Consider the following 12,119-nt stretch of genomic DNA (forward strand, 5'->3'; position numbering starts at 1 on the left):
TACGCGCTATCTTTTCTTTCCTCTCCGGAAGGCGAGGTCTTAAGTCAGACTAAATATGATCGTACCTGTTCGTTCAGCAATGGTCTTCGACGTGTTCCAGGCCTGCTGTACCAGGGTCTCGAATGAAGCAAGTCTAAAAATGTCTTCTAATCTCTCTACAGCAGGATGTAATCTTACCATCTGGTGGATACTTCCAATAGCAACCACGAACACTTTGGCTCCTGAAGAACGGAGTGCCTTGAAAGACTGCGCTAGCGAAGAAACCTCTTGAGTAAACGATTGATTTCCCCCAGTCAGCAGGACGACAACTTTATGAACATTGGGTCTTGCTGCTCGTAATAAAGCATCTGCACTATCAACAGCAAGGTGCGTCCTTCGCGGTCCTCCAATATACCTGGAACCATCCACGGAAGCCTCAAAGGCAGACAAGCTGGCATACATTCCTGCGGAGTCTGGCTGCGATGACGTGGCACCATATGTAATAATGCCCGCTCGGGACTTTTCTGGTGCAACGTTTAGGGATTTTGCCATAGATTTCACGAATTGTTTTTGGCTCCTGAAGTCCAAGGTTCCAACCGATGATGAAGTGTCCACGAGGAAGACTATATCAGCTGTAAAGGTTTTGACCACATGGCAATCTAAACCATCTTCGAAAAAAATACGACAGTTAGCAAAATAGCACGTGAAGTAATTTGATCGTAAGATTTTCTTTGTTCGTATCTTTTACAATCGTTATGTCTCTTTCGGTTTAAAACTCTCAGTCTAAAGGCCAATGTTATCACTGTTGGCCTATGAATAACAAATGCGGACGGTGCCCACTTTTGCTTCTGCGCATACATTCTGCGAATCTCGAGATGTTGTCTACCGTATTCCCACGGATTACGACTATGCAGGGTCCCAAATTGCGCTTTCCTGGTCGCCAATGCGACTAAAAATTTTGCACTGGCGACCAGAATTTCACAACTGGTCGCCAGCGGGCGATTAACTATTTCATGCCACGATCATTATACAAACAATAACTTTGATTTTCAGCTAAATCGATAAAAATAAAATTCAAAGCCGCCCGCCAATTGGTCACTTACTTTTTACCTTTCCACTGCTTTTGAAGTATAAAGCCGATTTTACTGTTATTATAAATCTATCACAACGTTTCACAGCTCGAGCAGTGCGAAGCTTCGCAGCCATTTTTTTTTCCACGAGAAATGCTGCACGGTTGTGGCCTGGTGCGAGCAATATGGCGATCCGTCGATCGTCTTGACAGAACGGGAAAGGAAAGATCGTTTTGAACATAGAGCCAAGAACCAAACGGTCCAAACGGCAGTTTTCAATCTGGTACATTTCTTCTCCAAAAGGTAGAGACAAGAGAAGGTATAAAGTTGACTTGAAACATTTGGCAGTCTTATGAAACTGCGTATATAGCCGGCATTCGATTCGGTCGTCGTAGTTTTTCAGTGGTAGGTGTATATATCGCCATTGCGGTCCCAAACGCGTTCTCTTCGTTCTGATTCTTAACAGAAAAATTAGCGACCAGAATTTTCCATCTGGCAACCAAAAATTTTGGTTTGTGTTTCGCTGCGAAGGAAAAATTTTATTGACACTTTTTGGCGACCACATTTTTCCATTGGCGACTGAAAAAAAAATTTCAGTCGCCACTTGGCGCCTGCCTAAAAAAGTTAATTTCGGACCCTGCTATGAGGGAAAATATCATCTTAGAAAGGGCTATTGAAATCCACAAAGAAAATCGGGAGTAACCCGAATTTTTCAATGATATTTAAGCTTTGATTTTGAAAAAAGATGCCATACATTCTTTATATATTTTAAAGCTTTTTAGATTTGTGAATGTTAAAAAATTCAAAATGTCCCAATCATTGCTGCACATTAAAGCCATAGTAGGTATTTTAATACCAATTTTCACTTAAAATTAAATTGGTGCGTGTACGTAAATTAGCCTTTAGCTTTCATAACTATAACAGAAAGACAATATTTACCACATCCTTTCACTACTGCGAAGGCTATCAGCTTGCCCTGCGGTTTCAGGCTTTGAAATGAGAGGACCGGGAATATATCTTTCGGGTCGGCCACCACATCACGAAGCTCCCTGATATTCACCTTGTTGCCAATGGCAACAACATAAACCTTGTCGCAAAGTTCTCGCACGGACTTCGACGCTTCTAGTAATGATGTTACATTTGGTGTAGTAGGGTGCGGTCCCGCTGTCAGCAAAATGACCCACTTGGTTTTGTAAGGCCTCGCTTCAACCAGCAGCAGTCCTGCATCTTCCAACGCAAGGTCCATTCTTTGTTCACCGCCAACGAACGGCGCCATGTCTACAACTTTGTCAAAGGTGGGCAGTGTGCCATAACCACCAAATTTAAACAGCAAGTTGGCATTACTGCCATAAGTTATCACCGCAGCACGTGACCGTCCGGGTGAGACGTTAAGATACCGGGCCATGTCTTTTATAAACGTTTTCTGTCGAACGTAATCCTCTTGCGTCACGTCAATTGATGAGTCCATCATGAAGATAACGTCAGAAACAATGTCTGTTATTGGTTTTGGTGCCGCTGAAATAGAAAAAAACGTAATTCAGACAGAAAAAAGCTTCCAGGTCAACGTGGGTAAGCCTTACGAACCGAATGGCTCTTGCTCGCTTTTTACCTGCGCTTTTGGCCGCTTTCAGAGCGTATTTTGATGATTAGCTGTTGTTAAAAGGCAACTAACATTAGTCCACTTTTAAAATTGACACGCGTCTTAGAGACGTGTTTGCTGTGGGTAGTGTTGAGAGCTGAGAAAGGTCGAATTGAAGTCGAACACAAATTGGAAGGAAAGAAAACAATTTTTCAAATTTTACGATAGAAACGAAAACCTTTACCCTTAGTTTTGTAAATAACATCTGGTTGGGAGATACAAAGTAAGGTTAGAAAATACAAGAGTTGGTAACAGAAAGTGTCTTAAAAGGAAAGTGTCATCTATCTTACAATCGTAGTAACTCTGTGGAACATTTTCATCAACGCAAGGCAGAAAATGATTCCCCGTGATCATATTTTAAAAACGGCTATTCTAACTCAAAGAAACTTTTCATAAATGATTACTGCTACAGATAAATATGGTTAAATGGAAATGGATACTAACTTGTAAAAAGTCCGGCGATGTTTTAAAATTCTCTCCTTGTGTCTTACATTCATATTTATTGTGGCTCATTCGTTCCTGATTTCATCTCATTGGTGATCTAGAGGCGCGTCATGTGTGGATAAAGTATTTAAAATATACGTCTGGCAAATTTTTGAACTAAAACGGGATGATTCCCATGACACTACCCCTTTAAATAAGCGGAATTAGAAATACTAACTACAGTTTCCTGTAGTACTGTTTGCTATCTTTTATAAGGTATCAACTTTAACAAGAAATAAAAGCCACAAAGCTGTGCTTTTCTGTCGAAAGTAATTTAACTGCTATTCAGATAAAAGACATTAAACATTACTGTTCTCTGGAGTTTGTACGTAAATAAAAGAGATTAAGAATCACGTTTACGACAAACGACATACAGCAAACGGCAAAATGGCCACTTGACCACGATTATCTTACGTTTGCCATTCGCCGCTGTTTCTTCTCTATGTGAAATTGAGTAGTTTTGTGGTGGCATCAAAGGCCAGAATTATTCTGCACTATTCTTATTTATTTACTAATTATTTTGACGAAACGTAAACGTGAATTTGACGCCGTAAACTTGATCCTAAATCTCTCTAATCTTGAGATATTTCCACACTTTTTGACTTAGCGGACGTAGTTGGGTTCGAAAACGTCAAAGGGGTTAGTTTGTAAAGAAATAAAATAAATAAAATAAATAAATAAAATAAATTGTTGTGCTGTTCAGGTGGGGACTGGAAGTAAATTTTTAGTTTTTGTCAACTGAGTGGATAAGGTAATTTGGCCACGTCAAAGAGATTCGAGAGATGACGTTTTAAGCGACAGTCCTTCGTCGGAGCAAACTGGACGAAGGGCTGCCGCTAAAAACGTCAGCTCTCGAATCTCTCTGAGGTGGCCAAATGGCCCCGTCAAGTCAGTTGATAAAACCACATATTTGAAATTGTTAACACGATAAAACATTTCTTACTTGATGTGTCGATAATCATCTGTGCTACTAACGTTGCTCGAGGTCCTAAATCATTATATGATGCCATCCTAAAGATGTGTAACTGCTCAGGTACCATAGGGAGAAGCTCTGAGATATCCGGCTCTCGACCAATTGCAACCACGTAGTTATAAACGCCGTTGGCAAGAAGAGGAAGGGCTGCCTCTCCGGGAGTCTGACTTCCTAATTCTGAGGTTTGCTTCCCAGCGGTAACCAACACAACTATCTTTGTTGCCGAGGGTCTAGCGTTGGACATTATCCGGGCGGTTTCGTTGAGTGCTCGGTCAATCCGCCTGTCACCGTTTATGTAGGGAGTATTGTCTACGGCGGTCTCAAAATCTGACAAAGATTGATAGTCGTCGAAGCCTATGACCTCAGCTGCTCTGTTGCCATAAGCTACGAGTGCTGCCCTAGAATTTCCTAGGGAAACGTTGAGACCTTTCGCCAGGGACTTGACAAAGTCTTTTTCTTTTTTGTACTCAGCAAAAGGAACATCGGAAGAAGAATCCAGCACAAAGACTACATCAGCGATATGTGTTACCGGCGCCGGTTTGACTGGATCTGAAAAAATAAAAGTATAGGTGTTCAGTGACAAGACGAACTCTATGGAGATCTTCCATAAATCTCGAATAAGATAGTGGTTCGACGCCTTGCGCTTTCAGGTCACTGCCATCAACACCCAGAGCTCCCTGGCAATAGAGTTGTCTTATGGGAGCCACTCACGGTAGGACGGACACTGATGGAGGACACTGGTGTAGCGTTTATTGATGAACTACTTACAATAATGGAAGAGAGAGCTGTCTGGCGTGTCCTAAGCGTGTCTTAAGCAGGCCAAACTCCCAGTTAAGACGTATTTTTTCCGTATTGATAAAGTGACCGTTGGTTTGGTGGATCTACCCTTCTTGGATATAATTAAAACAAATTTATCGCCTTTGAATTTATCATTGAAAGGAAGTGGCAGTGCTGTAAGAAGAAAATCACGAGTCCATCAAATGCCTCTGGGTAAGGCTAATGCCTGATCCGTGGGACAGAAAATGTTGAAAATGCTCACCATTGTCCAGGGGATGGGCGACATTGGAATTGACTAATGCCTAACTAACCTTCTTTGAGGTTTTCTTCGATTCTCTTGGCTAACGGACCGGCGTAGGGCTGCATTCCATCGAAAGAGGGAACTTTAAACAAGTGAGTTGACTTCTCTACTACGTTTACAAACAAGTCTTCGTCGGGCTCACGGCCAATCATAATAACAAATGGTTTCCCGCCGCGAGTTCGGACGAGTCTCCCAGCAACAGCTGGAGACGGTGACCCCGATGCTTGGTTTCCAGCGGTCAACAACACAACCAGTTTTGGCACTGACGGTCTAGCTGAAGTTAGAAGTTGAGAAGCCTCTTGCAGAGCTAGGTCTAGTCTTCTCGCGCCACTCACAAATCGTGCCCTGTCAACAGAGTCGTCGAATCGCGTATTTCCATATGAATAAACCACTGACGCCGACGAGCCGTACGTAACAAGGGCGGCACGTGATTTCCCAGGTGAAACGTTCAAGTGCTTGGCAATGGACTTGACAAATGATTTTTCTTTGCGATAGGCTTCTGATGAGACGGTTTGAGAGGAATCCATCAAGAATATGATATCTGCATTCACATTCGTTGTTGAATCCTCTGTGTCGTCTCCTGAACCTAGAAAAAGAACATGTTTTGGACACATAGACGTAAGCACTGAAATCACTTTAGAGCGAGCACGGGACAAGCAAAGAAAAACTAACTGAGTCCAGGACGGGCCATCAGATGCTCTACCACTGAGGTACAATGCCTTCAAAGTGGCTATAAAGAAAAAGAAGTTTAAGGTTGCGTTCGATTGACCGTACATATTTCGGATTAAGCGGAATTACTTTTTAAGTACATTTGGAAAGACATTTGCGTAAACGTTTGCTAACACGATAATTTAAGAGCCATTTTGTACTCCAGTAACTCCAAAAACGACTCATGATGGATTTCTTGTCAACAACGTTTGTACTCCGATTTCGGAATAGGCTCAATCGAACGCATCATAACCCTTTAGCACTGAATAGCGACCAGCATATGATTTCTTCTTACAGTGTCATACTGATCAAGCTCACAGGAGAGGAGAATAAAGAAAATGATCACAAATTGATGTTATTCAAAGTTTCCTCAATAATATCAGTAGAAATATACGGAGGACATTGAGGAAAATAAACATGTTGATGCTGGGACTTTAAGGATTAAACCCCATCATCCTTTTGCTGCCTCCCTTATTCTTATCTTGTCAAATATGCTAATATGCTAAATAGGCAGTTTTTTTTGCTATGATTTGCAACGCGTAGCACCTTTTCCGTGCAACCAGTTACGCACTGAAAACTTATGTTGTAACATAAGAGAATTTTTCTGTTAATTGCAAACCAATACCAAAGAGAGCATTGCATTGCAATGCAACATGATACACGCTGCAACGTTTCTCATAACATTGCGAAAAGTAGAAATCTCGTCTGCAGCTCTTCTTAAAATGGTGTTACGTAGAAAGTTGTAGAAAAAATTGCCAAGTGTAAGAGCATCTGAGACTAGGTATCCATTTCTCACATTGTAGGAAGACTAGTTGCAACGTGTAACAGGTTTTCTGCAAGTAAACAACGCAATGTTCTCGGAAACGTTATCTCATGTAACAGTACAGTTGGTTTAAACTAGCGCTGGTCACAGAATAACGTCAACAATTGAACTGGTTCTCAATGGATTAATAAAAGAATCCCAGATGAAGTGTATACTCCTCTCAGACCGTTTTTATCGGTCATGGTTTTGAAGTTCAAAGCGAAGCGCCATCAAATTGGTACTATTGTTTCATTTTTGTTACGATTGATTTTTACATTTCTGGTACGTTACTTGTCAAACTTAAGATTAAAATAAATCGATTCCCAATACTTCTCTGCTGAAGCAGAATAGACTACTTACCAAATGAAGAAATTATGTGCTTTGGAAATGATCCCTCTATTAGCAGAAGACTGGGAAATGACGGAACTCTAAAGAGATCACTGTCTTTGTCAACAACTAACCGCAACTCTCTTATGTTTGGTGCGTTGCCAATAGCAACGATGAATGATTTCGCGCCAGTAGCTTTCAGCGGTTCGCTAGCGACATCAAGAGAATCACCGGAGCCTCGTTTTCCGGAAGTTATGAGGACCAAGACTTTGGGCACACCTCTTCGCGCCCTTCTTAACAGTCGAGCTGCATACTCAAGAGCTTTGTCAACAAGGCGCGTGCCTCTTAAGTAGGGTGCACGATCCACTGCGCCTTCGAACTGTCTCAAGGTTTTGTGGCTGTCGTATCTGGTAATAAGCCTAGGCCTGTCGCTGTAGACCACAAGGCAGGCCCTTGTAGCTTTTTCCCCATGGTTCAAGGCCTTTGCAACAGCTTTCACAAAACCCTTTTGCCTCCTATAGTTTTCAATTCCAACGTCCGAAGAGGAGTCCATTAGGAATACAACGTCGGCCATGAAAAGTCTTCTTGCACCTGTGATGACCAAATATTTCGTTAGTAAGGAAAATTTAGACAATTTCAATTTCTCGCAAAAGACATGTGTCTGACACGCCCATGGCAAGAAAAGGGTACTTTAAGTTTTCTGCGGTTGTTTATTATAATGGAAACATTTCAATACGTTTGAGATCGTGAATGAAATTTACAAGTCTAAACAATCAAGTGAAGGATATGAGAAGAACGTTCTTTCTGTGCGTCTTGGGCTTTAATTGTTGTCACGAAGAAAAAGGGAATAAGGCCTGTTCTCTCCTTCCTTATTTAAGATAATTAAAACGCCAGACGGTTCTCCAGACAAAATATCCTAAAATTCAATATTATACACTTAATGTATGGTCCCGAGGGAAACAATTAGTTTTGTTTTCCCGAGAGTCCTGATATTTCCCGAGACGAAGTTGAGAGAAACATCAGGACTCGAGGGAATACAAAACTAACTAGTTTCCCGAGGGACCATACATCAAGTGCTTTGTTATATATTCAGACTTTCCTTTCAACATAACAGCAAAACAAACAAACAAATAACTGAGAAGGCAACAACTGCGAAATTGTGTCCCGTTCGGGATACTTTTGTATTTGATCAGAGGCACGTGACCAATCACAGTGCTCGTTTTGTTGTGTGAAAGTCTAGGTATATAACAATATTTATTATATGGCTGGCTCCGCGAGCGGGCAAGATGAGTCAAATCCTGCGCTGTGATTGGCTACCCGAGCGGGCAAGATGGAGCTATCTTGCCCGCTCGGGATTACCCGTTTCCCGTCCGCTTGGCATCGAAAGTTTAATCCCAACAACAATGCAATCTTTTCTTCGAATTTTTCGTTGTTTTGGGGGAAAACACTCACTAAAAAGTTCGGTAAACTCTCAACATTTACCTAAAGGAAAATAAAGAGAATGGACTCGTCCTGGTGTAGTGAAAATTTTGTTCAGCTACAATGAATGTGAGTTGAATCGGTGAGTTGCTCTGCTTTTAATATTTTAGATAGAGTTGATTTTGTAAAACTTATTGGCTTAAGTCGAGTGCCAAATTGATAACTTCTCCATGTTTGCAATGACTGTATTTTAATCATAGCGTAGTTGAAATTGCGTTTAGTGTTTAGAGCAGTTCAGAAAACTATTTTTCTCAAGTTCGCCGAAGAAGCTCACGTTTTTAATTTAGCCGCGTCTTGCTTGTTGTAAACAAGAAAATCTTATCAAAGTTTCGCCCAGCTTTTCTGATTTACCCGCTCTTTTTTTCGGCTTATGCTTGCATATAATCTCAAAATCTATTGTTTCATTCAAGAATTAATGATTGGAAGCCGAAAACTGTGTAAAAATGTTTATTATTTACGCCACCGGGCGATCGGCTGGAAATGGCGAGTTTGCCGGATTCTATTCAAATCTTCCCGCTCTTGCGAAAATCTAAATTTTTCGTTCTCAAAAATTGTATACTCCCTTTAAGCCATTATAAAGTTAGAGCCCTGAGATAATTTAGGATTCCTTGTTTTCCACGATTACATGCTAATCCAAATCTTGCACCGGCCGGCTATGAAGAAGTTCTTTCCGAGCAGAGCAGTTTCATGACCTGTTTTGTTTTGTTGTTCATGGTAGTTTTAACTTGAAGGTAAAGCCATCTAATAACTCCTTTATTGACCAAGCTTGTTCGGTCAAGATGGCTGGGTGTTGGCCTCGTTCTTTTTTTGTATACTCTCTTATACTCGTATACTCGTATACTCGTTCTTTTTTTGCGTTTTCATGGACCTCGACTTCGCCTCGGTCCATAAAAACGCAAAAAAAGAACTTGGCCAATATCCACCCATCTTGACCGAACAAGCTTGGTCAATAACGCATATGTTTTATTTATTACAGTCGAACCTCTTTAATACGGACACCAAGGGGAAAAGAATAAGTGTCCACATTGTAAAGGCGTCCGTTTTAGAGAAGTAGGCTTTATATGGATTTCGGTCTCTCGGGTAGCAATAGAGAGGTGTCCGTATTATAGAGGTGTCCGTAAGGAGAGGTTCCACTGTAGCACAAACCTACTAGCGTTCTGTCACTCATGCTGTTCTGTTATTGACTAACTATCTTTTCTGTTGTATACAGTAAGAAGAGTGAGTGGCCTAACAGTGTGCTGTTCTTAACAAAATGAAGGCCGCTTCTTCGCATTTTCGAAGTGTCTTGTTAAGTTTTGATAGACATGTTTCGGACACTTCATTACCTATAATCCATAGTCAAAAATTTTTATACATCCTTGAACTGACGATGGATACTGAACTGTCCGAAACATGTCTTCAAAGTCAAAAGTTTAGTCCTTGTTTTGAAATGTTTAATTTAATACCTGTTCTACTGCTACAAACATCATTTAGTAGATGACCTTATGGCATATCGCAAATAACTTAGCGCAGATCAAAAGAATATGACTTGAACAGTCATTCATATTTAGCCAGTTTTCCTGTTTTCTCACCTTGGGTTAGGCTGATATGCCTTCCAATTGCATGGAGTTCGTGCTGCAGCTTTAGAAACGAAGGGATCTGTATAACGTCATCAGAGTCGTTCACCAGGGCCCTGACTTCACGGTAAGGGACTTCAGGTCCAATAGCTACCACGTAGATGCGTGCGTTCAAGTATTCAAGTTGTTTTATAGGGCCATCAAGGTCAGTGGATTCGATGATCTCTTGGGGCCCGGATGTGAACAACACAACTGCCCTTGGCCCTGGCCTGACGTGGTCTCTGAACATGCGCACAGCAAGCCTTAATGCCTTGTCCATTCTTCTCGGACCTTAAAAGCAGAGGAGACTTCCCATTTATTATCCTTGCTTATTATAATTACAAAAGAGCATGAACCCAGTAAAGCCTTCGTCATTCTACTTAGTTAAGGCTAATTTATTCGTACCCATTACTCGGACTAATTTGGCCTAATTTGATACAGAAAATAGGGAGCTTTAGTAATAACAACGGCGTCGGCAACGAGAACATCAAAAAAGCAATAGGCTTTTAATAACGAAAACAACAACTCTGCACTGGCATTATACTTTTTTGGTACATATCTTTGCCGTCACTGCACGACTGGGACGTGAATTTCCTGATAGGGCATTGTATGAAGGACGTAAACACACGGCGATAAATCTCCAAGAATTCAACTCCAGGTGGAATAATCGCGACGACGTTTGAGAAAACGCGAATTCATTTTAATAGTGACGTTTTCACCACCGTCGCCGTCGTCGTTGCTAACTCCCTAATAAGTGAGAGGACGAATATCGGCCCAAGAGACAGACAGCCAGACAGACAGACAGACAGACAGACAGACAGCCAGCCAGCCAGACAGACAGCCAGACAGACAGCCTTTATTTCAGCACGATTAAAAATTAAACCTCTGCAGCTTGTGGGGTCGTGCAAATGTGTAACGTGTAAATTTTAGCCTACTTATCTACTAATTAAGATAGCATCATGATTCGTTAGCAGAGTATGTAGCGTGTCAGTGCGAGTCTTGCCGTGCAAAAAAGCTTTTATTCTCCCGGGTCCAGTCGTTCAAAGCCCGATTAATCTAATTCTGGATTAATGTCAACTTTGGTTCGAGTTTAATTGCTAATCAGTGAGGACTCTTTGAACAAATTTTGTTCCACGGTTTTGATGTAAAAATAAAGCTTAAAAAGACATTCTAAATGAGGGGGATGAAAACAACGGATAATTTTTAATCGGGGTTTAAATAGGCCATTTCCGAGTTGCTGTGAACCTCATTATGAAAGCGAGGCCAAGTGCAAAGCCTTTACTTTGCATATGAATGAAAACTAATTTTCATCATAAAAACTTTGCACTTAGCCTCGCTTTGATAATGAGGTTCACAGCAACTCGAAAATGGCCTATTTGCTTTCGAACAACCGGCCCCTGAGGCTCAACATGGCCGCCGAGTGATAAAGGTCTGTACTCCGCAAAAATGTTTGGGGATACACGACGCAATTTATTCGGACTCAAATTTGAAATAAACTATCTCTTCATGTTTAAGTTTATACCTTAACCCTTACCTACCTTGAATTCGGCTGATTCTTATCATAGAATTCAGGAAATCATCAAAATCGGCAGAATCCTTGAACTGCACGCTAGAGCGCGCCCCACTGCCGTAAGTTATGACGCTGGCACGTACCCCATTATCGGGGATCTTGAAGGCCTTTGCTAAGGAGATCACAAACTCCCTCTGCCTTTTGAAGTTGTTTGAGTCAACATTATCGGAAGAGTCGATCAGAAAGACTATGGCAGCATCTTTAAGCAATGGAGTTGAAAAATCTGCAAAGAAGAAAAGAAAACTTGGTAACCTTTGCTGTTAACATAGTTAAAGTGCCTATGAAATCTAAAATTAATTAGATTAGAATAATTTGTTAATATTCCTAACTTGTGCACCGATATACAAGAAAAATGGGTGGAAAATTGTTTTATTAAATCTCTCAGTTAGTACGCGCGGTGTGATTGGTGAATTTTT

General features: G+C 41.2%; 1 protein-coding gene across 1 annotated transcript in view; it reads right to left on the bottom strand.

The window, feature by feature from the left end:
- LOC146455507 (uncharacterized) overlaps positions 1-12,119 on the bottom strand; it is a 64,625-nt gene that overhangs the window by 44,653 nt on the left and 7,853 nt on the right. Inside the window, exons 5-11 of the mRNA XM_085094191.1 lie at positions 11,672-11,926; positions 10,110-10,424; positions 7,093-7,650; positions 5,233-5,808; positions 4,115-4,693; positions 1,989-2,564; positions 66-647 (exon numbers count right to left, since the gene is read on the bottom strand). Coding sequence (XP_084950317.1) covers positions 66-647; positions 1,989-2,564; positions 4,115-4,693; positions 5,233-5,808; positions 7,093-7,650; positions 10,110-10,424; positions 11,672-11,926 — 3,441 coding nt within the window. The remainder of the gene's footprint in view (positions 1-65; positions 648-1,988; positions 2,565-4,114; positions 4,694-5,232; positions 5,809-7,092; positions 7,651-10,109; positions 10,425-11,671; positions 11,927-12,119) is intronic.

Source organism: Pavona decussata, unplaced genomic scaffold (assembly GCF_977016875.1).
Source record: "Pavona decussata unplaced genomic scaffold, jaPavDecu1.1 SCAFFOLD_273, whole genome shotgun sequence".
Classification (NCBI taxonomy): domain Eukaryota; kingdom Metazoa; phylum Cnidaria; class Anthozoa; order Scleractinia; family Agariciidae; genus Pavona; species Pavona decussata.